At 48.0% G+C, this 24,297-nt stretch overlaps 1 protein-coding gene across 5 annotated transcripts in view; it reads right to left on the bottom strand.

The window, feature by feature from the left end:
- Window positions 1-2,734: 2,734 nt before the first annotated feature.
- The window catches only part of GALNS (galactosamine (N-acetyl)-6-sulfatase), a 79,294-nt gene continuing 57,731 nt past the window's right edge, over window positions 2,735-24,297 (bottom strand). For 4 of the 5 annotated variants that reach the window (XM_075939867.2, XM_089781555.1, XM_075939868.2 and 1 more), the window contains 3 exons: window positions 20,482-20,603; window positions 7,193-7,310; window positions 2,735-3,502 (listed from right to left, as the gene is read on the bottom strand). In XM_075939867.2, coding sequence (XP_075795982.1) covers window positions 3,416-3,502; window positions 7,193-7,310; window positions 20,482-20,603 — 327 coding nt within the window. In that variant the 3' untranslated portion in view covers window positions 2,735-3,415. Of the gene's footprint in view, window positions 3,503-7,192; window positions 7,311-20,481; window positions 20,604-24,297 lie in introns of those variants that run through there. The other variant, XR_016350524.1, reaches the window with a different exon arrangement.

The following is a 24,297-nucleotide window of genomic DNA, read 5'->3' on the forward strand; positions in this document are numbered from 1 at the left end:
GTTTTTAGAAAAGGCACTGATTTCAATAAGACTGATGTGTGTATCCCTCCCCCCCCAACTGCACGTGCAACTTATTAATTGGCTCAATTAGGCATCTAAATCACAAATGCACAGCACATGGACATTTTGCACACACACTTTTACAAAACTGGCTCTAAATATTGTTCTTCTCCGCATTTATCACTTCAGTGTGATGGTTTCCAAATCACATCACTGAATCATAGACATGTTGTTATAAAGTCAATGTCTTCACTTAAGGCTGCTTTAAAATCCCTAATCCATTCAGTACTCTTGGTATCCGTGTAATCATGACCAGCTATCATGGGATCTCAAGCTCTTACCTTTCTCTTACTGTGCCCCCATGAAGGGGCCCTCACTGCCATCTTGCTTCACAATCTTGTGCATCAGTTTAATTTATTTTTGCACGTTCTCTAAACTGGTTTTTCTCCTGTCCTCCACCCCCTTTTTTGCAGGCAATACTACTACCAAAGTAACACTAGGAGGATTGGAGAACCAGAAAGGCGGGAGTAGAAATGTCTTTATTATACACTCCTCTGGAACGTTTCAGTAGGGGCAACCTGCCTGGAGTTGGCAATGTTAGTAAAGGAACAGTCCGACGTACAGAGGATACTGCTTATGGTGACTGACCACTCCACCTTTGCTTTGGATCCCAGACATCAGGAGCGTGGTGCAGTGGAGTTGTTACAGAGCGATGAGAATCAGGGTTCCATGCAAGTGATCCAAGACGGAGGGCATCAAGAAGTTGATGGGTCTGTAGCAGCAGGACAGAGAGGGAAAAAGCAGCATCTCTGAGACACTAAGCTGGGAGAGAAAAAACGTGAGGAGGGCATATGGGTGGCAGGTAATGGAGGCAAGGGAATCCCAAAACTGCCTATGCTTCCCGGCTGCCCGGGAGGGCTGAGCCCATGGCACAGCAGCCTGGCTCCCTGGCCACCCAGGCAGGCGAGGACCACACCACAACAGCCCCGGTCCTCCAGGTGGCCAGGAAGGATCCAGCTTGTGGGCTGGGGTTGAGCAGGACTTGGCTGGGAGGAAGTTGTTGAAGGGGCAAGGTAGTCTCAGGAAAGGGGTGTGGCTCTGTGTAGAAGGGGCGGGGCTTGGGTTTGCCTTCTCCAGCTGGGCCTCCTCCTGCTGCCCATGGGAGGGCAAGGAACACATGGGATAAGATGCTCCCAGCCCTTTCGGGGATGAACATGGAATAAATGCTCAGAATGAGAGGGGACTTGGTGTGGTTGAGCTGGAGCTCAAAGGACAAGACCTGGCCTCTGTTCAGATGGCGCCTTTCATCCAAGGGTCTCAACATCTGCTGCTGTCCAGGCCTGTTGAGATCAGTGCAAGTACGGACCGCAGAGCTCTGAGCACTTCTGGGCGACAGACTCCAGCAGCAGCCCAGCTTAAGAAGGGAGAGAGCTCTGAAGGGGAGAGGGGGTTTGTGTTATAAAGATCCCTTGGGCTCAGCCACTCACCGCAATCCGGGCCAATCCAGGGTCGCGTTCCAAATGGGCCACTGGGAAGCCATGAATAGAGGAGGGTAGGGTTCAGCGAGAGGTGCCCAGAGATACCTGATGGATACCAAGGAGCACTCTGACCCGCAAGGCAAAGGCAATGCAGAATAGCAGGAAAATCAACAGATGAGCAGATCTGAGAGACACCGAGAGACTCTGCTGCAGGGTGAGGCTCTGGGGTTGGTTATGGGGGCTCTGGGTTGTGGTGAGGCTCTGGGATTGGGCAACTTCCGTGCCACTTCCTGTCAACCCTTTATCCGCGGGGCTGTCCAGCCTCTGTGAGAGGGTTAGAGGAGGCGAATACAGAAGGGTTGAGTCATCGAGGCCTGGAGGCAGGGGAGGAGCTTGTGTGGGCAAAAGGTGGAGAGTCAGGGTCGCAAAGGTTGGGTAACGGGTAGCACAGGAGCTGTAGGCTCTGGCTGGGAGAGTTGTGCAGTCACGCTGAGTATCTTGATTTTCCTTCCTGAAGCAACTCATGTCTGTATCAAGACAAACGGGAACAGCACCGGATGCTCTGGAGTATCAGAGGAGGAGCCGTCAGCGGCCCAGACAGGCTGCACAGGACTACTGCTCGCGCATCCTCAGCAGCCCCCGAATGGCCGGTGAGCCACGTGGGCATGAACAAGAGAGAGCAGGGGGAAGAGCTGGCCACGTGCAGTTCTGCTGGGGCGCCACATTGCCCGAGAGCTGCACTTACAGGAACGCTGGCCCCAGGACGCTGAGTGCAGCACTTGGAAAGTTTGCACAGGGAGAAGAATCCCCCACAGAGCATAAACCGGGAACGGTGCCGAGGCTAACGATCCAGATGCAAATGGGCCTCTCTGAGCCTCCAGCTGGCTGTGCCCATGTGACTGAGAAGCGACTTCCTCTGGCAGGCTGGAAGTGCGGCCCAATCCTCAGCCAAAGCCAGATTTTCTGAAGTGACTAGATCCTGATTTAAGGCACTAAGGGCCGTCCCAGAGGAACTCCCTGGAACACTGGAGGGAAATTTAGCACTTACATGCCACTCTTCATCTTCAAACATTGCTAGCTAATGCTCCTAACAGCTCTGCCTGCATGAGAGCTCCAGCCCATCTCCCGCTTGGAACCTGCTCGTTAATGTTAGACCATGGACGGGAAACACGGAGCCCACTGGTATGTGTCAAGTGGTAGCACCGAAGTAATCCAAGCAAGGGTCAGGGAGCATTGTGCTTGGTTCAGTATGTACGTGTGTACACACACACACACACACACACACACACACACACACACACACACACACACACACACACACACACACACACACACACACACAAAGCCATGCCTTACAGAGCTTAACACAACACACACACGGAAAAAAGACCATGCCTTACATAGCTTAACACAACAAACAAGTTACTGAAAATCACTGCAGTGAGCCACGAACTTATTCCTGTGACTAGAAAGCAACACAAAGCACATCTGGCATATTCTATCTGCAGGGCATGACACTTCTGTGCAACCTTCTTCTTGAACCTGCCCCTTGAGGCCACTTTTGGCACTTAAATGGACAATGATCCAAGAGAAGAGCCTGCATGGGAAAGGAGCAAGATGACCGCACAGCCATGTTATTCCTGAAGGAATGTGAGTTGTGATTGGCTGAAGATCTTCTCCAGTCAAACCGTTTAAAAACGACATTCATTCCTGACAGTTTACCACTACAGCAAACATCTCTTTGACCTCTGAAGAGAGGCACCGAATTAAACAAAAGCTAATTGCTAGAGCCCTGAGAAGTAATGCGGTAACCACTGGTCCTTTCTGGAGAAAATGGGATGATCTCCCTTCCATGACGTGAACACAAGTGTCAATCTGCATGTGAACCAGAACCTCAGCTGCTTACGGCTTTCCAGCTGGCCCCGGGGGCTGGAATATTAGTGCGGCCAAAAGCACTTCTCTGGATCCGACTTGGGAGGTTCCAAACACTTTCCTAGCTTCTCACAGCCCGGAGGAGCCCAATTCTGTTAAAAAGGAAGAGAAACGGATATAAAAATAAACCTTGTGCAATTACACTGTCACAGTCCAGACAAGGAACCCAACCAGGAGCCCTGAGCCACAACAGATCCATTTCTTAGTCTTGTTGAAAAAGGAACCTTCACTCAGGTGGCCAGGCATCTGGATTTCGACTGGACCGCCCCATCCAAAAGGGGTCCTGGCAGCTCCGTCAGCACCGTTGGCTGGGCTGATAAAAGCACGGGTGGCCATGCAGTGGGGCTAAGGCTCCCCACCTGCCCTGAGTCCACATGACTCCCAGGAAGTGTCCAGTGGGTCCCTGCATCTCCCAGGCAAATAGGGGGCCAGGGAGACTCTGTGCAGCCTTTGCCTCAAGCAATGGGTCTAATGGGAATTGCAGGGGCGGTGCCTGGGGGGGGGGGGTGCACAGAGCCTCCTTGGCCCCTGCCTTGGAGCCGCAGAGCCCTGCTGTCTGTTTCCCAGGAGCTGCCTTAGGGAAGTGCTGCCCGGACCCTGCCCCCTCTCCCATGCTCCGACCCTGAGCTCCTTCCTGCAACCCAAACTCTGCTCCTACCCTAGAGCCCGCACATCAACCCTCCGCCCCAGCTCTGAGCCTCCTCCTGCATACAAATTCCCTCCTAGAGCACACACTCCTCCCGCACGCCAACCCCCCTGTCCCTCTGAGCCTCCTCCTGCACCCCCATCTTCTCATCCCTGGCCACACCCCCGAGCCCACACCCCCATCCAGTGCCCTCATGCCCACCACACCTCAGCCTCCTCAAATTCCTAATCCCTTCCCCCCACAGACCCCACCTCCAGCTGGAGCCTTCATCCCTGATGCACCCCAACCTCCTACCCCAGCCCAGTGAAAGTGAGGGAGAGGGGATGAGTGAGGGAGAGGGCCTCAGGGAAGGGGTGGGGGAGGTGGACAACAAAGGTGGTAAGTTTTGTGTCATTAAAAAGCTGGCAAACCTAACCTTCACAAGTGGCTACAGCTAGCATGGTCTGTCTACCTACATCCCTCCAGTAAGCCCTCAAATCCTTGCCAGCAGATGGTATGAACCTGCCTTCCCCATTAGCAACAGACATATGCACTAGCCTCTCCTACGAGATCTGCAGTCTGCTGGGGCTGTGAGGACCTCTCTTTCCAATAATGCAATGAGAAAGCAAATCTACATGTTTGGTGAAACCCGTCAAACTGCGCCCGAGCCGGGAAAAGGCTGTAATTATTAGTAGGGATGTAACATTTCGATTATTTGGGTAATCAAATAGTCGATGCAATTTGAATCGACTATTTGATTAGTCGATAAGGGCTGTTGCTACACTTCAAAGGCAAAAATGCCGCGGAGAGCACAGAGCCAGTGGGGACTGGGCTGCACCTGGCATTTCAACGTGGCACTGCCGCTTCGAAGCACCCCCTCCTTGCTGCGTCTTTCTGATAGAGGCAGCAAGTGGGGGGGGGAAGTGACTAGTTGACAAGCATGTCGACTATCCGATCAGCATTTGCTTATGACTAGTGGTTCGCGTCCCTAATTAGGAGCGTAAGGTATGTTGTGACGGTTCTTAAGGAACCGAGCAGAAGGCAGCTTCTGAAGACCGAGGGCGGGCGTGATACCCATATTTATGGTTTAATGAGTGTTTTGGTGGCCTGCCCCATGAACTGATGGATAAAGTGGCGTTTTGATGACAGCCACACCAAAGCAGGTGGGCCAAGGCTGTTCGCCTCCCTTGTTTTCTTGCTTCTGTCCTAGTGTGCAGGCGGCGGAGGACAAACGCGCTCAGGGAGGGAACCCAGCTTCCAAAGGGCTATTAGGGAATGGGGGGAGGGGAGTATTTAAATGATGAAAAACCAAATGAAATGGGGGATTGGTGTAAAATGAATGGCAAGGTTACAATTCCTGCTCTGTCACCCGAAATCTGCTCACAGTAGCTGTGTAAATGCAGATCTTTCCTTCCTGTCTCTCAGTGCCCAGACATTCATGAGAGATTCTTCCTGTCAGTTATTAAAGGTCACGTCTGCCCTGGCCTATTGTCTTTTGTATTTTTTAATCTTGTTTGGTATCCAAGTCCTTCAGGGGAAAGACTGACACTGGAGAAAAAACGGGAGCGGGTTCACATTCCGTGGAACTAACGACAGATGGCAGTGACGCACCAGCAATCTCTGTGGGCCGGGGAAGGCAGAGGAATTTCATAGGAACAGGACTCCTGAAATGAACGGCTCCAGACAATTTAGGACCAATTAATTGAGCTTTCTAAGTAAGTTGCTCCCTTTCAAAATACATAAGAACAAAGGAAACACACTGGAAATTTCACAGGCTAACCGCAGAGCCAACCAACCAAAGGGAACTTTCAGCCTTTTGAAAAACTGGGTTATATCTGCATTAGACTGAAGGTCTAAGTCCATTCAGCTCTGACAGACCCACTCTGCAAACACCACGCCCCGAGCCCCCTCCTTGGGCTGAGTCCCACAGCCTGCGTGCATAGGGGCCGTTTCTCCAAGCTGGCCCAGGGTGAGCTCAGCTCTGCAGGATCCCTGCACACTGAGAGCAGGGGTACTCAGGCCCAAGAGAGTGCGGCCAGAGGAGCTGCCACAGGAATGGCGCAGAGATGCTAAAGTCTCAGCACCGATTCCAGCCCTGAGATGGGGTGGTCTGCTTCACACCCTGGCAAAACAGGAAAGATTCCTCTGCCCAGTCCTGGAGGGGAGCTTCACCGCACAACCCAAGTAAATGCGCCCGGCACCAAAAACAGTGCCTGGGACCCACTATTAGGTACGTGCAGAAATCAGAGACCCTTTCAAGCCATTTATCAAAGCCAGCAATGTAATCTCGTTGCTGAGGGAGGCAGCCCAGCAGCACTGATTTTTCAACTGCTTCCCTTGCACAACAGCCAAGCAATGAAACCCCCAGAAATAGGAGATGGTAAAAACGTATTAAGCGACTCTACCCATCTTCCTCCTAATGAAGGTTTGTTCCCTTTGGTGTATTCTGGAGCCACTAGAATTTGCCCTGGGAAATTATTTCATGGTCAGGAAGATCTTTCCTGTTATTCAAACTACAACATTTTTCTTTTCCAGTTTCACCCCAGAATCCTACAAATATCTGGGATTTATGCAAAATAATTCTCCCTCTTCAGGTTTTACATGCTTCAAATATTGCCTTTGCCTTTTTCAGTGTCCCAAACCATCCAGATCAGAAGGAGCTCAGTGGAAATTGGGAATGTTTTAACTGAAATGCCAAAGCACAACTATCAACCATCCCTTTGCTGTGCTGAAGATCATGAAGACTTTGGCAAAGACAGTTGTGTGGATGGAGACCAAAGATACCCAATCCCATTCAGAACGAGAGCCCTGGTGCCAGTCCCACTGTGCACAATGCAGCCAGATTGCTGTAGGCAGGATTAGGGAAGAGGAGAAGGAACCGGAGGGGTGGATACTGTGCTATCTATAAGGAAGGAAGGCACCGAGTTTATCACAGTGTGCTGGCAGACTTTCCAGGCCTAATGCCACTGACTTTGTACTAACGCATTCCACAGATAACCAGCGGCCGTATCTTCAATGCAGTAGCCAGAGAGCCCTTCAAAAGGAGGGAATGACAGTCCTCCTCTAGCCCTCCTCCGCGCAAGGTGAGACTTTTAAGCTTTACGAAATACATTATAAGTCAAGAGTGCTTCAATTGATTTATGCTTTAATCCCTCACCATGACGGCCTTGTCACACACGTTTAGCTGCGGCTCCCCTGGTACCATCTTCTCCTTGTGCTGCTGGACCACGGGGACTATTTGCTCCATGACGTCCTGGTACTCAGAGCTGGAAAAGCTAGAGCCACGTGAAAAGCAAGAGGAGTTATTAGTTAGGCACTGCTGGCCGGGGGGTCTGGTCTGCTGCATTGAGGGGACCTGAGTGTGTACAGCGCATGCTACGTAGGCCACAGGCTCAACGCCACTGGGAAACTGATGTCTGGTGCGAATGTTCAGGGATGGGGCCTTGCGCACCACACAGGCAAGCACCTGGTAACACAGCTAAGTGGATCAGTAAGCTGGGTAGGGTTTCCAAAAGCACCAGAGGACTCTGGAGGTCAACTTCCATTGACTTTCCACTGCAGTTGAGGGCCTCGGTCAGGGGAGGTGAAAGCCACGCCAGACCCTGGGCAAGTAGGGGGGCAGTTCTGCGCTCCCAAAAGGGGCGGGGCCGAGGGCAGCGGAGCGCACCATGTGGCATCCCACTTCCCGAGCCAGCCCTAAGAGCCGCCCAGAGTGGGCCATGCCATGGCAGCTATTTAAAGGTCTCAGGACTCCTGACATGGCTGCTCCCACGGGCCCCTTTGAATCACTGGGCTCCTGGGCAGCCATCCCCTTTGCTCCCCTCCCCGTTGGCAGGCCTGGCCTTGGTGCTTTGGAACACCTCACCCCTCGCCCTAGAACACAGGGAATAACAGTTCTTTGCATCTTTGTTGTACCCCGGACTCAAGGATTTTTAGGCGTTTTGTTTATCAACACCAACTAACACAATCCCCCAGCGAGGCGGGCTAACACCGTTACCCCCACTCCGCAAACGGGGAACCCGAGAAAGAGAGAACTCCCGGGACAGAACCTCAAGTTCCCAACTCCCCAGCCCACATTTTAACCACAAGAGTGTTCAGCTGGCACCAACCTATCACAGTCATATACAGGGTACTAACCAAGCCAACCCCCCCCGCCCGCAAAGAACTGTGAACCCACCCTCCTTTCATCAGAATTATTACTTCAGTAGGCATTGTTTAAGTGGCTGACACTCTATTTCACTGTGGTAATACTTCAAGTACCTCTAAAATGGAGGATTAATACCCAATGATCTCATTTTGCCCATCATATTAAGAGTCACTTAGGAAAGAGAGAATGGCAAATTGCTTCTCGAGATAAAAGGGAAACAATGCAACGTGGTCCTGACCCCCAGGCTCTCTCTGCTAATAGCCTAGGCTGGCCACCGGCCCCACACTCCTGCTAATTTCCTTTTCTGAAAAACGTGCCAACCGTTTCCAGTAAACCCTATAAATATCACATCACCCGGCAGCCTTCCAGAGACAAGCCGATTGTGGGGATGGGTCTGAGCCATGCTGATAGAGAACAAAAGGGAATTGGGAATGACAAGCTAATCTGTCTCTCTCACACCCGGCGAGCAATATCCTGGATCAGAGAGCAAATTTAGAGACTGTCACCAGGTCTGGCTGCATGATCTTGTTGGACCACCAGGAAAGATTATTCTTGTGAAGTTCCTATTTCTCCCCCCCCTACTCTTTCCTCTCATACAAGCTCCTTTTCTCTCCAACTGCCACAGGTTCTACAGTTCTGTTATATCTGAGGTTATTCTGAAAACTGGGAGGTCAACCAAAAGTTTTGGCGGTCCCAAAGACCATTGCCGACCACCACTCTTGATAGGAGCACTCAAGGCAGTAGCCACATGGGTCAGGAAGTTGCGACAACATTGCGCCCGAATGGCACAATGGCCACATTGTATCTGGGGATTCTTTGGTCATGTCCAACGCACAAGGACTCCCAGAAAGACCTTTTGTTACACGTTACTCAGCTGAGGCTGTTAGGTCTTCCAAGCTAATCTATGTTGCCATGCAGAGAAGAGATCACAAAGAAACACCCATGCACTGGCAGGTGACATCACAAAGCATATGGATGTCGTAAGAGACGTACAACACCTTACACAATCCATTGGACCTCTCAGCCCATTAAAATTGGATCGTTCCTTAAAGGGGGAATGTCACTATGCTGCAAAGCTGAAAGGAGAGAAAGTTTAAATGCCACCGTGTTTGGCAAATCGGACCCCAAGACAGCTTGTATGCCACATGAAAATACATGATAATAGCAACAGTGCTTTGTCCTTCGATGGGCCCTTTCCTCCAAGGATCTCAAAGTGCTTTGAAAATCTTATTTAATTACACTTCACATTACGGTGCCGTTTATAAAAAGGTTAATAAATGATTCAAGAGGTTTTAATAAATGGCTAATTAATTGTTAGAGGATCCAACAACATATTGCTCCAGACCACCGCACCTTTTACTGACGCGGCTATAATGACCTAATACACCTATTACAGATGTCGGTAACCCACTTAACACCCATGCAGCATTTATTAGCCTTTCATAACAATTTATAAATGGAACTTACGAGCTTAAATCTTAAACTTTACATCTTCTTTTTGACCGAAGGGCTGAAGGCGTCACCCCCCAGAAGTGCTTTTGGTGCACAGGATTCAAAACGAGTTAGCCAGGCCACAGAGCTGTTTTCCGACAGGTAAGAAGGGGTTGCTGTGATTTTGCTCTGTGCGTGTCAATGCTGTGTCCGGCAAAACCCTCCTTTCTGTCACACTCACAGCCACTGGCTTTGCCCGCAGCTCCACTTCCCACCAGCCATCTGTTACACACGTGTGCATGGTGCAGAACCAACTGGGGAAGGCTAGTGGCATTTCTAGCACTGCCTTACTCCGAGTGGCACCGTTAGGCCATTGTTTTTGGGGTCCTCACTAGTTCAGTAACACAGGAAATCTTGGCCCAACGTCCGCTCCTCTTCCCCTGACTAGCAACTCCCCTTTCGCTTTATCTACGTAGCCTGGAGTATTCTAATCAGCCCTCACAATCAAACGTACAGATTCAGATCCTTTCCGTATTTTTCACAGTTTCTAGAAGCACGGCCTGTTTGAAGCAGCCTGGCTCAGACACGAGTACAGTCTACTTAAGGCCATGCCTAGGCTGTTTGAGAACATCTTCCCTAACCAACATTAGTGAAAACAAGTGAAATACTGCATAGACATGAGCTTAGTGCTCACCCTGAGCCTCCACTGGTGTTTTCAAACATGCTGATGGGGCGGTATTGAAAAACTCTAGCCCACAAGTCTGACTTTGGGAAGGGGAGATGGAGGGGCCTCTTGGTGCAGGCCAGGCTACTAGCCAATGTAAGGTGTTCTTAATCAGACCCTAAGCTGTGTTTGCTATGTTTTTAAAATGCACCCGAGGTTTCTCATCTAGTCATGTGCTAAGTGTTTGGGTGTTCGGGGGGAGTCCCCTGGCCAGGAAGCTGCCTTTGACTTTAAACTGCAGTCATGCCAAGAAATCACAATTCACGCCTTTGGGGCTCTTATGCGAGTGCCAGCCCGGCTGGCCTGTCCTTTGCCCAGGGAACTCACAACTCAATTCAGGCCCCTTGTTCGTATCTACACCATATGACTTCAGAGGATCCCACGTTCATGTGCAGTGCTTTTACAGAGCTGTACTTCGAGACGGTATGTGGTGGGTAGCCACTGCCCAGAGCCTCGTGGCAGAAGCATGTTTGAAGAAGGAGTTTGTAATAGGATTAGCACCAAAGTCGAGGGGGTAACTACTTCCTGGTAACCAAGCTGAAATTTAACTGTGAGCTGTTAACGTTGCTGGGAACCTCTCTTACTCCTACGAGCCGCCCCGTTGTCGGCAGCGGAAATGCAGGATCAGGCCCCAGCTGCAGAGTCTGCCATATATTCCATAAAAATTGTATTATCTATCCAGGTGTTTGAACGTTGCCGTCAGACCTCTCTGCCTCCAGGGCATGCTGCATTTGTATTCTAGCTCAACAATGCGGCTGAAGGGAAGAGCTGGGAATAGCAGGGAAAGAAGGAGAGAACGTGAGCCAGGGCTGAGCAGGTGTTGGTTAGAGGAGTGTGCTAAGAGATCCCCCTGTGTACATGAAATTATTCCATGTCCAGAATGAAAGAACAGAGTGGACCGAGTGCAGGGTCATTACACTAATTGACACTTTACCTCCAGGAAGTCTCTGGAGAGCCAATCAGGGCTGGATGCAAGCACTAGGTCTCAGACACAGGTGTGGCCTGTGCTTAGTTCATTTAGAGTAATTGTGCTTTGGCAATCTGTTCTCATCTGCTCCCTCTCCAAACAAATCCACCGGTAAACCCCTCTGCTGTCAGCACCCCTCCCCCACACCCTGCAATGAAATTACAACTTGGGGGAGGGGATGGAGAGGTCTTTCATGTACTACTTTGATTAACAGTATCATTTGAAGCTGAGACTCCTCACAGTCCTTCACCTTCAGGCTTGCTACTAATTTTACATTATATGAGAAACGAAGAGACAACTTCTGTGTTTTACTCACATAAACCCATAATACAAAATAAACCAGGTAAAACATTTCTAGCTAGTTTTGTTTTTCGGCTAGATCTTGGTTTTTAGATTATACCATTTCCAGGTGATTAATATATAAGCAGCCTCCAATACCTCTATGCTGGGAACCATGCGGTTACCTTGTTATTGAAAGAATATAACAAGCTTAATAGCAATCTGACACCAAGCTACTTAATACCAGAGCTCAGATTTACAGTATATTTTACCGGATATAGGTGAAGTTAGTGGAACAGCATAAAATCTGGTTAATAAAATGGCTTCTGTATTTTAGTCCTCTCCCTATTGCAGCGGTTCCCAACTTTTTCCAGATGGGACCCATTTTGACAATTCAGGAAGACTTGGTGACCCAAGGCAATTCAAGAATGGCGGGAGGAGGGGGGCAGAGCCAGCTGGGGAAACACTTGGCGACCCTTTTGAAATGTAATGGCCAGGGCTCGACAAACAGTGGCGAAATCCACTCGCCAGCCCTGCATTGTGCATGCGCCAGACCCGCACTGCACGTGTGCACCGCCGGTGAACGGGGCGACCAGCTGAAATCTACTCGCCATGGGTGAGTAGATAAACGGATTTGTCGAGCCCTGGTAATAGCGACCCATGTTTGGGTCCCAACCCATAGGTTGGGAAACCAGGCCCTATTGGAACTGGTTTAACAAAAATCCCGTTTTGTTTCTATTCCCACACCCAGGCCCTGATGCGCTAACCCTACCTCGGGTTTCCTAGAGCATCCACCACTGGCGTACCTAAGACTTAAGCTTCTCCTATTTCTCAGTCTTCCTTTTGTTACTGTTTTCCATTCTCAAGTTTATTTTCCATTTAAAATCTGCATTACAAGAGATGGTGACAACTGGTCTGGGCTCTGCTTTTCAGATGCGGCTTGCTGCACTGACTAGAAGCAGGCATGAGGCAAAGGGAAATGGACTAGAAAAAAAGCCAACAACACTGAGCCCAACATTTTCATGGTTTTTTTTCCTGGTTGTTTCGGGGGACATTTTAACACAATTGCTCTTAAATCCTTTTGGCTCTTGCTGTGCAAAATTATCACAGTTCTCTTGCTGACAACACAGAGAGCTAGGTGTGTGTGGCTGCCTCCTGCTTTTCTTTCCAAGGCACTTACAATCAACCACATTGTCCTTGATTTCTGTCTGAGGTTCTAGCAGGCGCTGTCTGGGAGCAAGGCCTTCTGTGTGCTGAGGTCCCTAGGGAGCTGCCTTCCCAAGTATGTCATTCAGGCTGTTCCTCTTGGTGGCTGGCTGTTCTCAGCAATCAGCAAAAGGATTCTTCATCTGGCCTGTTTAATCTCAGTCTATTTTAACCGCCCTTCTTTTTCTGGTGTTGGGCTTGCTCGGTTTGTTTACCACTGTTGTGGAGTAAATACAAAATGAGGGAATTGGAGTTGGCTTAAGTTTGGTTAAGGGAATGCGTGTGTTGCAAAGAAAGGCTCTGGTTAGCAAGGAAAAGGAAGGTCCTGAAAGAAAGAAGTTATAAAGCAAAATGAAATGAAGCAGGGAGGAGGTCTGGTTCAATAGGATAGCTAACAAGATAAGGGGAACTTTCGAAAAAGAGGGCCTCTGACCAATGGAGCTGACTTCTGACATCTTAAATAAGGCAAACCAAACATCTCTCTTAGAAGGAGCCCACACGGATATCGGTGTAGTCTTCAAAGGAAGACTGCGGAAATGCAGGTACAACAAAAAAACTACTGGTCAACAGGAAGGGTGGGAAGAGAGAAGGAGACCTTTGGGAGAAAGCAGGTTGTAAATCTTACCTGGATTAAGACTGGAGATAAGGGCAAAGTGTCTCAAACTGGTTGTTAGTAAAAGTATTAACTACACTGACTGTTGAAGGGGGTACGAAAGTTAAGAATGTGAAGGTTCTTTGTCAGACCCTACATGATCATGCAGGAGCTTAGCAGACAGCGCTCCCTAGGTCGGGACTGTTTTTAAGCATATAGATCACATGCTTATGAAATGCTTTGTTACTGTACTGGGTGGTGTAATGGATTATTCTTTAGGCTGCTGGACTTGTTTTTATAAACTACCATTTGGCCTCTGGATTGAAAAGCACAATTGCTGTTCAAATCTTTGTGATGGCGGTGGGAGGGCGTGGAGGGAAAAGCCACTGTATAAAGTGTCAGTAGTAGCTCCAGAGATGGACATCTCACCTACCCACAGCGTGGGTGACAGCAGACTGTATCCATTTAGACACGGCTACTATCCTTAAATCAGTGGCGTGCAGTAAGAAATGCTGTTGCAATTCCATCAGCTAAGAGGAAACCATAGGGAGGGCTGGGCAGTAGCAAATGTATGCATGTGTATCTGCGCCAGCTGATTCAGGGCGTGAGCCTAGAGTTAGTCCTTCCTTCCTCCTCATGGAAAATGCATGTTAAACAGGGCGCCCTGCAATCCTAGATAGAATGGGGGGGAGGAGCAAAGGGGCGGGGGAGAAATTGGTTTAGCCGTTTTATCCAAGGCCTGGAAAACAAGAGCTTACTAGGTTGCACAGTCCCAGGCTCACTGTATGACCGTAGGCAAGTCACAGCCTCAGGCAAAACAGCTGTGAAACTGGGCAGAGCTAGACCGGTGCTGAAAACCAGATGTTGCTTAGGAGCGGACATCCTAGCATGCCACACCGTATTGTCTAGCCCTTGCTGCTGCTCTTAGCTAAGTGCGCTGTTTCACGGAGAAGACAGGTGGTGCTGCTGCTTTTACAGTTGTACTGTGTCTTCTTATCCATTACTTGGTGGTGCTACGGTTTGGTTTTGCTCCCAGGACCTATCAGTGTGGGTGGCAGGTCACTACTGGGGGGGGGGTCTCCTGTGTCATCTGTCAGTGGGGTATTTCTTCCTCTGTCCTGTTTGGCTAATTTCACCTCCTGTTGACCGTATTCCCTTTCCTCAGACAGCTGTGCTCTGATGGTTTTACTTCAGAAGGTGCAGCCTGGGGTTAAACTGGATTTGGTCCCTCCTCAGGAATACTAATCTCCTGGCAGTGACCAAGACTTACCTGTCTCTGAGAACCCCATCCTGCCTGTAGTGTTACAGTCAGGGGGGCACTATTCTCCACGCTCTTCTACAAGGCTAGTTGGCTGGAGGTGTTGCACTTTCTAGCTGCAGAGCCTTATCATAAGTTACTTGTAACCTCAGTTATGTACCACATGGCAGAGCTTGTTTTAAAAAGGCAGAAGTAGTTTATTTCCTACCTATGATTAGTAGAAGTAGCAATATCAACATACCACTTAGAACAGGGATGGGCAGAATCAGGCCCCGGGGCCGGCTCCAGCCTGCCAAGCATTTGTCTCTGGCCCGCCCAGCTGATTAGCAGAGCGGAGTGTGTGCTTACAGCTGGCAGCCTGTGGTCAGCTGCCCCTCCCCGCACCTTGCTCTATTCTGCAGCTGAGCTGCTCCCAGGATTCTCCTGCTAGCCATGCGGGAGGAGGGGGCAGTGGAAGGGATAGGGGAGGGCTGAAGTCAGGGTGGCCCCTACCCCTTACCCATCTCTGTAGAGCGGGGGTCGGGGAGGGAGCTGCTCCACTCTGAAGCATGGATGGTAAGTGACTGAGAGGAATGCCTGTCTTAAGAGGCAGTGCCCAGTTTCTAAGATTTCAGTGCTCCTGCTCGCACTCTCTGTTCTCTACCCAGCAGCAGCCAGCTCCACTTTCTGAGCCACACAAAGTCAGTTACACACACTCAACCTGTATCACAAAGTCTGTCTCACACACACAGCGTCGCTGTTTCACACTTACATTCCCTCCCTTTCTCTCTCTGTAGCCCGCCCAAGGCCTCCGTCCCTTCTGGAGGGCCCCGAGCTGGCTCATGACCATGTAACAAAATTCATTAAGTGACTCCCCTGCGAAAATTATTGCCCACCCCGACTTAGGAGGTGCACCGGGTCGAGGATCAGGACCTGCCCCCTGGTGTGCACAGCCAAGGTCAGCAATATAATTTGGGACTGGTTTGCTGACTCTTCAGCCTTTCACTGTCCACTGCTTAATAATGGGCCATTCAAACAGAAACGAGGGTGATTATGCACCTGTTTTTTCTGTATTTGTTTCAATGCTGATTTGAGAGTCTTGACTGGAGGCGGCTGTTTCTCATAGCCACTTATTTGTCTAGACATTATTTGGATTTTATTAGCTGACTTTGTCCTTTTCAGATAATTTTTACTACTTGAGCTTCCATTCCTGAGCTTGTTTCCTTGAATATTCCTTTTTGTGAAGCATCATTCGCCTCAAAACACGTGCAGGTGTTTTTATAAAGCCTTACTGGACCAGAAGTTGATTTAAGGGCTCACTGTGACACAGAAGTACCAATTTCTGGATTACAGTGGGCAACAGCCCACAGATATACTCAGACAAGCTGTCCTCCACTGTCATATTTCTCTTCAGACCCTCCACTGCAGGCAGCGGGATGACTTGTTTGTTGCTAGCAGTGTTGCTGGAGGAACTCCAGGCATGTGCCTGATTTGAGTGCTTCCTAGCAGTCTTTCACTGTCTAACTCTGCTTGGTTGACACCAGGCAGCAGGTTTCTGTTGTCTTGATTGAGGCTTCTATCCACGCTTCTCAGCGACCTTTTCACAGTTTTAATGTTTTCCTCAGTGCTCCTTCTCCTTGGGCTGCAGATAATTTGCTAGTGCTCTACCTCAGAGCAGCTGCCACTATTTTCCTCAGCTTAGAAGATGGGAATCCAGCATAGCTCTTCCGCCAATTATCCCCTGGGTGAAATTACACACCGCTTTTGCTGTTTTGCTCATTCTGATGTTTCTGCCCCTGACCTGTGAGGTCAGACTGGCTGCTCCTCTGTCAGATCCATTCTCCTATCAATTCTGCCAAGAGCTTCCCCCTCTCCTTTCTGGCTCTATAACTAGCATAGTTAATTCTCTGATGGCTTCTAGGATTTTTCATCAGTTTTAAATATTCTCTTGCAATCCCTGTTTTAAACACATTCCTGTTGGAGTCTGAAATCATTAGTAAATATCAACTAATCTAATGGATTCCAATTGTTTCCTTCATTCTAGTCAACTACATTGTTTTATACTCCTCCGGGCCCAGTTTTAGTGGGTTGCTACTTTGGATGAGCATCAATCACTCAAATCAGAGGGCAGTACTTAGTGTCACTAATGATAAGCAATGGCGTTAGTTTTCTGAGCTTGCTTGTTACAATATTACACCCCCAGAGAATTTTATACGGCTAATGTTTTCTGCACCTTCAGTGTCCGACTCAAAATACCTTCTTTATTGTCATTTGTACCAGGTTTATGGTATTGTAAGCTGTGCTAAGTTTAGTTTTCTCTGCTGTTTGTTTGTGTTCTTACTGAGTATTGTAAAGCACCTTACTAGAGGCATGTGTGAATAAAGCCAAAGTATTTTTTTCACCAACCCTAGTTCTGAAGGTGCTGGCAACAGATTATTTTAATCTCTCTGAAATGTTACTTGAATGCAGCCTATTCTTGGAAAGAACAGTTCCCTGCACGGTACTTGTGATATGTGCAATACTTGGAGAACAAAGAATTCCACAAAGGAAAAGATTTATTCAATCATGGAGTCCAGTCTGTGATATATTCTGTAACAGAGACCTTCTACCATCCCAGTTGCTTTAAATTCAACAGAAGGAGTAGTAATTGTGTTCGCATAAGAGAATTAATATTGCTTGGACTCAGAAATGCTTCTGTCCCACACTGTCGGGGCTAATGTATGACCTTATGTTTTAAAAAATACAACCGCCTCCAGAGCTCCAAAAAACGTAAGACATGAGCTAGCGTCTGTGTCTCAGTCATCTTAGACATGATCTTTAACGTCACAGAGGGCAATGACACAAAACTGGTTCAGTTCTTGCCACATAAGAGCTACGGAAACGCAGATCATCAAAGTTTTTAATGGTACCAGTGCAGAGTTAAATGACCCTTCTGGCAGCAGAACGCTGGGTTTCCCTCTGAGCAGCATTAATGTAGGAAATCCAAACAGGCGAGCCGCCAACGGGGTCATTAAACTAAATAAAAAACACATCACCAGCATCCCCACAAATGAAGATAATTTAAGTACCACTTAGGATAGGAGACCTGCTCTCCATGATGTTTCCAATGTGACCAGAGATGAGAGAAGAGTAACGTGATATGCTGCAGAAAGGAATGTTCATTTACTAAAAAGAGCCTTTCCATTATGGCCCACATATCAAAAACATCCCTGCATTCCACAATCATGTCATAATCTTGCCACATAACATTCAATCAAGGCAACAGCTTGCCTGTGCCCAGAAAGCAATGGAACCATATGAGAAATGACTGCAAAGGTATCACTGGAATTTAGTTCAATCCTCAAAACACGGATGTTGAAAGGAATGCTTCAACTCTCAGGCAGCAGGTGCCCTGCAGACAGGGACCGCATGGATAAGGCACTCCAAAACACAGACCAACATCGCCAAGATAAGATTTCGGATGATCTGATTTTTCGAATGGGGTGATTTCCACCTCCCACAAAAACGTAGCCATTAAACCAAAATGGATATCATCGCACCTGGAATCCCAATTCAGTAACCTAGTTTGACTGAGTTGAATTTAAAGTGCAGCAGCAACTGCAAAGTTGAGATGTCAATGTGTACTCGTCTACACGGTTCACTGATAAGCCTGGGCTCATCGGTTAACCCACACGGCTACAACCTCCCCACCACCCCCGCTACTGCCTCCGTATCAGAGGGTGGAGGGAGGTGGAAGCCAGGGTGCATAGGAAGCCAGCTCCCACGAAGCTGCCTCACCCCCCGCTGCCTCTCACAGAGGCAGCAGCACAGGGGAGGGTGGGCAGGAGCTGATGCTTGGGGGGGAACTGGCTTAAAAGCCAACTTCCTGCAAACAATGGCTCCTGCGGAGCTGCCTGCCCCCCACGCTGCCCCCCAGTCTGATAAAGAGGTAGCAGCGTGGCAGGGGAGGGGGAAACCAGTACACAAGGGAAGCCGCTTTCAAGCCATCTCCCCATTCCTGTATCAGAGGCAGCAGTGTCGGGGGGAGCTGGGGCTCGTGGGAAGCTGGCTTAAAAGCCAGCTCCCTACTGCCCCCCTGCATGTAAATACATAATCACTGAAAATGTCAGTGGTTATACATTTACAAATATGAATATAGTTTAACATCCCTCTTGCACAGAAGATATGATATGATCTGGTTAGCTCATTAGCGCTGAAATGCAATAGAAAGAGACAGCCAGTGCAGTGGGATTCTGAAGAGTTTTATACTCTGTGTACTGTCCCTCTAGCGTGCACATCTCTTATGTAGGAGAGAAGTGAAATATTTTTTCTCCCCTTCTCTCTCTAGTGAGAACACTTAGTGGACAATACAGGCCTGGTGCTGTGGAAAATAACGGAGTGAGTGCATCCACTCAATTATTTAACACGGCTGAGTAACTTCAGTCCTGTCAGTTCAGAAAACCTCTCTCAGTCGCAGTCACTACACAGAACTATTTCTGCACAGGTGGTTGTGGTGGTCCGTTTCCTCCTTATTTCATCAGCTAGCACAGCCCAGTCTGCCACCTGGTGGGGCTAAAAACCCCACACCCTTCATCCCACTCCATGGAGGAGAGTGGAACCCTGTCAGACTTTTCATAGGGCGAGTGTAATTCAACGTATGGGGCCAGATTCACTCTCAGGGTGGCTGGGTTGCTGGTGCCCGCTCACACCGTGGTGGAAATCTTTTGGGGCAGGAACTCTGCTGGAGGTACAGGGACAGTTGTGGGAGACGAGGCATCAGAGGCCAGAGGGGACAGCAAGTCCACCAACTCAATTACTCTCTGTGACGAAGCTCCCAGTGGGGGAAGCTGCAGCAGCTTGGAAGCTTCCCATTCACCACAGACAAATGTGGGGGGAAGGCCCTGGGGGCGAAACACTGCCGAAGGGGCTGAGATGGGAGGGGGCAGGCTCGGCCCTGGAGAACAAACGCAGCGAGCAGACTGGCGTGGGTGCGTATGCCCTCCCTAGCTCTTCTGCAGCCAGCCTAGAGTCAGTCCTGTCCGTGGGACAGACAAGTGACAGCTGTGCCACCCTTAAGTAAGGGGCACTGGATGTGGGGCAAGAGTCCCAAGTCAAGCAGGGACAGGCGCCAATCCAATGACTGGCCAAAACATTTGAAAACTGTATTTTATTCTAGCCTCTATTTGTTAGCTTAGCACTGTGGTCATCCCTCATGTTCTGTGGCATAACCCCCGATTTCCATACAGCTTTCAAGAAACAGCTAGCTAGTCTATTCATAAATGTATCAGACAGACACCTCTTAGGTATGGTCACATACCCAAGGGGATACCCATACGGGTGTAATCTTTGTACCATGTCTGTCTCCTCTCTCCACAGAGCTATATGACCTTTGTGGATTCTGCTTTACCAGCTAGCTTGGCTCAATCACCAGATCAGTTTTGTTCGGTGCATTTGCCTGTTCACATTCCCCTTAAGGTAAAACAATCATGAATTAACACAATACACCCTATTAATAATGAATTAGTAAGATGGACAGCAAGACATGAAAACAATGCAATGCTCACAATATGGCCATTTCATACAGCTTATTTGACTCTTATAGAACAGCCTGATAGTCAGCAGAGGATCCCTGTCTAAGTTTGAAAGCTTACCAACAAGAAGTTGATACAATAAAAAATATTCCTCTGCCCACCTTGTCCAGCAATCAAGAGTCAGGTCAGTGAAATAATGGGACCAACTGCCTCTATAACAGGAGACGAACCACACCTTGTGTTACAGTCACACCATGCTCTCTGAAGATCTCCCTGCCACCTCCCTTCCCAGCTGCTTCTGTACCAGAACATGCGTAACAATGAACATTTCCACACGTGTCTTTCTTTCTCACCTGATTGGATACTTCTCCCCAGGGTCCCTTCCCAAGTGGAAGAGCAGAGGCAATTTGGTGTGCTCCTCCAGAGTATGGGTTGTTACTCCAGAAATGTTCTGCCCAGGACAGAAATCAACACCCTGCATCAGAGAGAGAGAGAGAGAGAGAGAGAGAGAGGTGGGTCATTGGGAATGTGAGATGAGAGAATGGGTTTGAGCAGAACAACATATGAAAACATGAATTCCTCAGCTATCGAGACTTTTATGGAGACTGCTTTCCCCACTCTCCCGTTACTAACTGGAACAGTTGTTTGGTTTTGGTTTTGTTTAAAGTTCTAAACCAGAGTTGATTATGCAGCCTGGATTCTGTTCTTATTTATGCTGGTGTGAAGAAGGTAACTCTACAGGAGCTGATATTGTGTAAAACTGGAGTGAGAACTGAAGCAGGAGTCGCATTTCTGTGCTATTTAAAAGCAGAAACCATCTCTATAAAATATTCATTAAAATGAAATGGCAAATGAAAGACAAAGGGGAGGTCATTTAATCAGAACAACTTTGCACACGGAAAGCGCCTCCTCTCTTCCATTACTGCAGCACAGAGACGAGTAGATGAGTTCCCATTGGCTGGTGACAATGATAGAAAGGGGGGAAAAGCCCAATAAGATTAAAGGGCATAATCCCAAGAGACAACATGCTACTACAACTGCTGCTGGTTTCTATGGGAGATGCAAGAGCTCAGCATCTCTCTGAATCAGGCCAGAAGGCACTGAAGGAAGCTATACATTTTAATTAAAAAAAAAAAAAAAAGATGTTTGTCCTTCTGATGTCCAGCTTCTGGAAGCACTGGTGTTAGGGTTATTAGTGGCAGGTAGGCTGGAAGATCTGCATTAGGTCTGGAAAGAGGCCAATGGATGCAAAACGTGGGATTTCCCCAGTGGTAGCAGTCTGTATGATGGCTACAAGTATCTGAACATTCCAGTTGCTAACATCAATGGGTTAAATCCTCACTAGCCAACCTAGCGACATCCAGAGCTGTCTGTTTGGAAATCCAGAGCAGTTAGCTCTCTGCATCTGTGCATTTGTATGCTTTGCCAGGCTGTGTCTCCTCTCGACTCCAGCCAATTATTAGCCCGATGTCAACTCCCTAATAACCTAGAGCTTGGCCTACTGTCCTACTGGCTAACTGAACACTTTTAGCTCTGGGAATAGCAAAAAAATTTAAGTGCTAATTTCACTGAAGAGAAAATAAAGCAGGGGGCCCCACAGACTAGCAAGAGCTAGCACCTAATGGACTTGTTAAACCTCACAGGTTTGCAATTCCAGCTAACATGCTGTGCTATTAACAGTACTTCATAATGCCGAGACATGGACAGAGACCCAGAGAGAAGGTAAATGGTGATATTTAAATGTAGGGGGGGGGGGGGGGTGACCAGCTGTACCATTTGCTTATAAAACAAAAACTGAAAGGCTCTCCACAGATGTTAGGATTTGATTGGCAAACAATTTTCTAAAAATATCCTGTATGTTTTTAATGGACAGCTGGTCAGTGGAGCAGTTAATATTCTGCTTTTCAATAAAGCAAGAAGGTTAGAAGCCCATGAAATCCCATTTATCTGCACAGAGCTATAGATTCCTGAGTCAGTGGCTGGAAAAATAAGAGTTGCTTGATAGGTTGTAGCGGGCAACTAATAATGGACTTTAAATGGATACAAAAATGATTGACCTTTTAACCTTCTCATACCATAGAACACGGAGATAGAATGTGGTTTTAATAGTGGAAAATAGAATTTAACTAAAAAAAAAAAATACTTGGAACACTTAATGGAAAGGTATCAAAGCCCAGATATAACATACAAATTATAATTTGGATGCAAATCAAACAAGCTATTTAATTAAGAGCCTGCTAATTGGTGCTCTGGTCCTCGATTGCAAATGTTTTAGTGTGAGGGAAGAATTTATTCTCTTGGGCATTTGCGTCTATGTTTCTCTTCCTATAAGAGAAGCAAATGGTGAAATGTAATTCTCATAACAGGGGCTCCAGAACCAGATTATATCCCCCAGATTCCTGAGAAATAAGAGGCTTCAACGAAGGGGTCTCAGAACCCAAAAAGAGCGCGGCCTGTCCCCTAGCTTCAAAAGCCAATTCCCTCTTCAAATCTCATTTACTAGAGGGAAAAAGAAAATCCCTCAAACATAACATTCGGTGACATTGATAAATAATACCCAGAAAATGTGGCTGAAACTACCATTTACACTCAAAGGCCTTTCAATTTTATCTCCACATGTAAAAAGTAAAATACAAATCATTCTCATGAGGTACTGAGTGACATCAAAATCCAGTTGTAGCCCAGAGAGGGACTCAAAACTTTCCGACATGAATATCTGCTACCCTGCTACTAAGTAAAATAATATTCCTGCGCCACCTCCGCTAAAGGCACCGCCCAGCGTAACAACCGCAAAACCAAAATGCAACATCAACAGCTAAACACGACCCTCCTCGAAGGCCTCAGAGCCAAGGGAAATGAGCCTGGAGTAACAAACACCCAGGGTCATCTGAAGAAGTGGGCCGTGCCCACGAAAGCTCATGATCCCGTCTACATGTTTTGTTAGTCTGTAAAGTGCTACCAGACCATTTGTTGTTTTTTTAAATTTATCCTGTACAGACTATCCAGCAAGACAAGGTTCCTGCGCTTGGTCCCATGCCATGACGAGCTTTCAAAACCAAAGATTGGCAATTTAAACCTTCAAGCCTCTACCTTCAAGCCTCAAGCCAATATGAAGAAAGCAGGCACATGCAGCACACACACTTCCACTTGATTCACGAGTCAAGCAAACCAGAGCCCTGTCTGCAACTGAAAGACCCAGATCCTGAATGCTAGCGTGGCCCATCATCCTCAAGAGTTTATGCACATCGATCTGACTGCAGGACTGAGGCTAGAAAACTACTCTAAAGAACTGGCTGAATCCGAATCTGCTTTATACCATGTATCAGTACAATACAGAGCCAGATGACTGAGGACACATCCCCGGCCATTGGACAGGTGAGGAGGTCTGATGGCATCAAAGATTTTGTCAGAACAATTAATTCATGCTGATGGGGAAAAGTGTTGGTTACAGACAATGCCTTAAACTCAATTTTCGGATTAAAATGGACTTTTTTGAGCCTCCTCTTGATGGAAGTCATAGTACCGAAAACTGACATTATCTGAGACACCAGCAGTGTCAACGCCCAGTTTCGGAGGCAGTAAACCAGCTTATATTCTGCAGGAAAATCACTTTATTATTGAAATATCATAACGGTAATTCTGCCGCCTCTTGCATTTTGTAAATTCAATGCTGTGTGCAGCTCCTGAGAAGGAAACTGCACAATATCCTAGCTGAATAAACAAAGTCAAGGACCCGCTGTCTGTGTTGCTTTCCTTTGCCAGAGCAAAGAATCTTTCATCAATGCTGCTTGAGATTTGGGAAGAACCTGCAGGAACAGACAATCCACACATTTGCACATCCAGAAGGTGCCCTTGGTGCTTTGGGAAAGATGCAGATTAGATTGTGTATGCTGTTGCGGTGGAGTGAGGAGAGGAGAGGCAGGAACAAAGTACAGACTATCCCTAGACCTTCCTTTATCAGGAGGCAAGGAATTGCTACTTGGCATTCCTAATGCACAGAAGATTCTTCTGCCGTCACTGTCCAAGCTGGAGTGAATGCTGACGGAAACAGACATGACTGTGAAGACGACGACGATTCCTTCTTTTTTTGTCTTACTGGTGAAGATATTTTAGGGAATGGGAAATCATGTCCCTCTTTCAGGATGATTTCCCAGCCTTCAGGAAATAAG

The sequence above is a fragment of the Pelodiscus sinensis genome, chromosome 12 (genome assembly GCF_052426305.1).
Source record: "Pelodiscus sinensis isolate ZL-2025 chromosome 12, ASM5242630v1, whole genome shotgun sequence".
In the NCBI taxonomy this organism is placed as follows: domain Eukaryota; kingdom Metazoa; phylum Chordata; order Testudines; family Trionychidae; genus Pelodiscus; species Pelodiscus sinensis.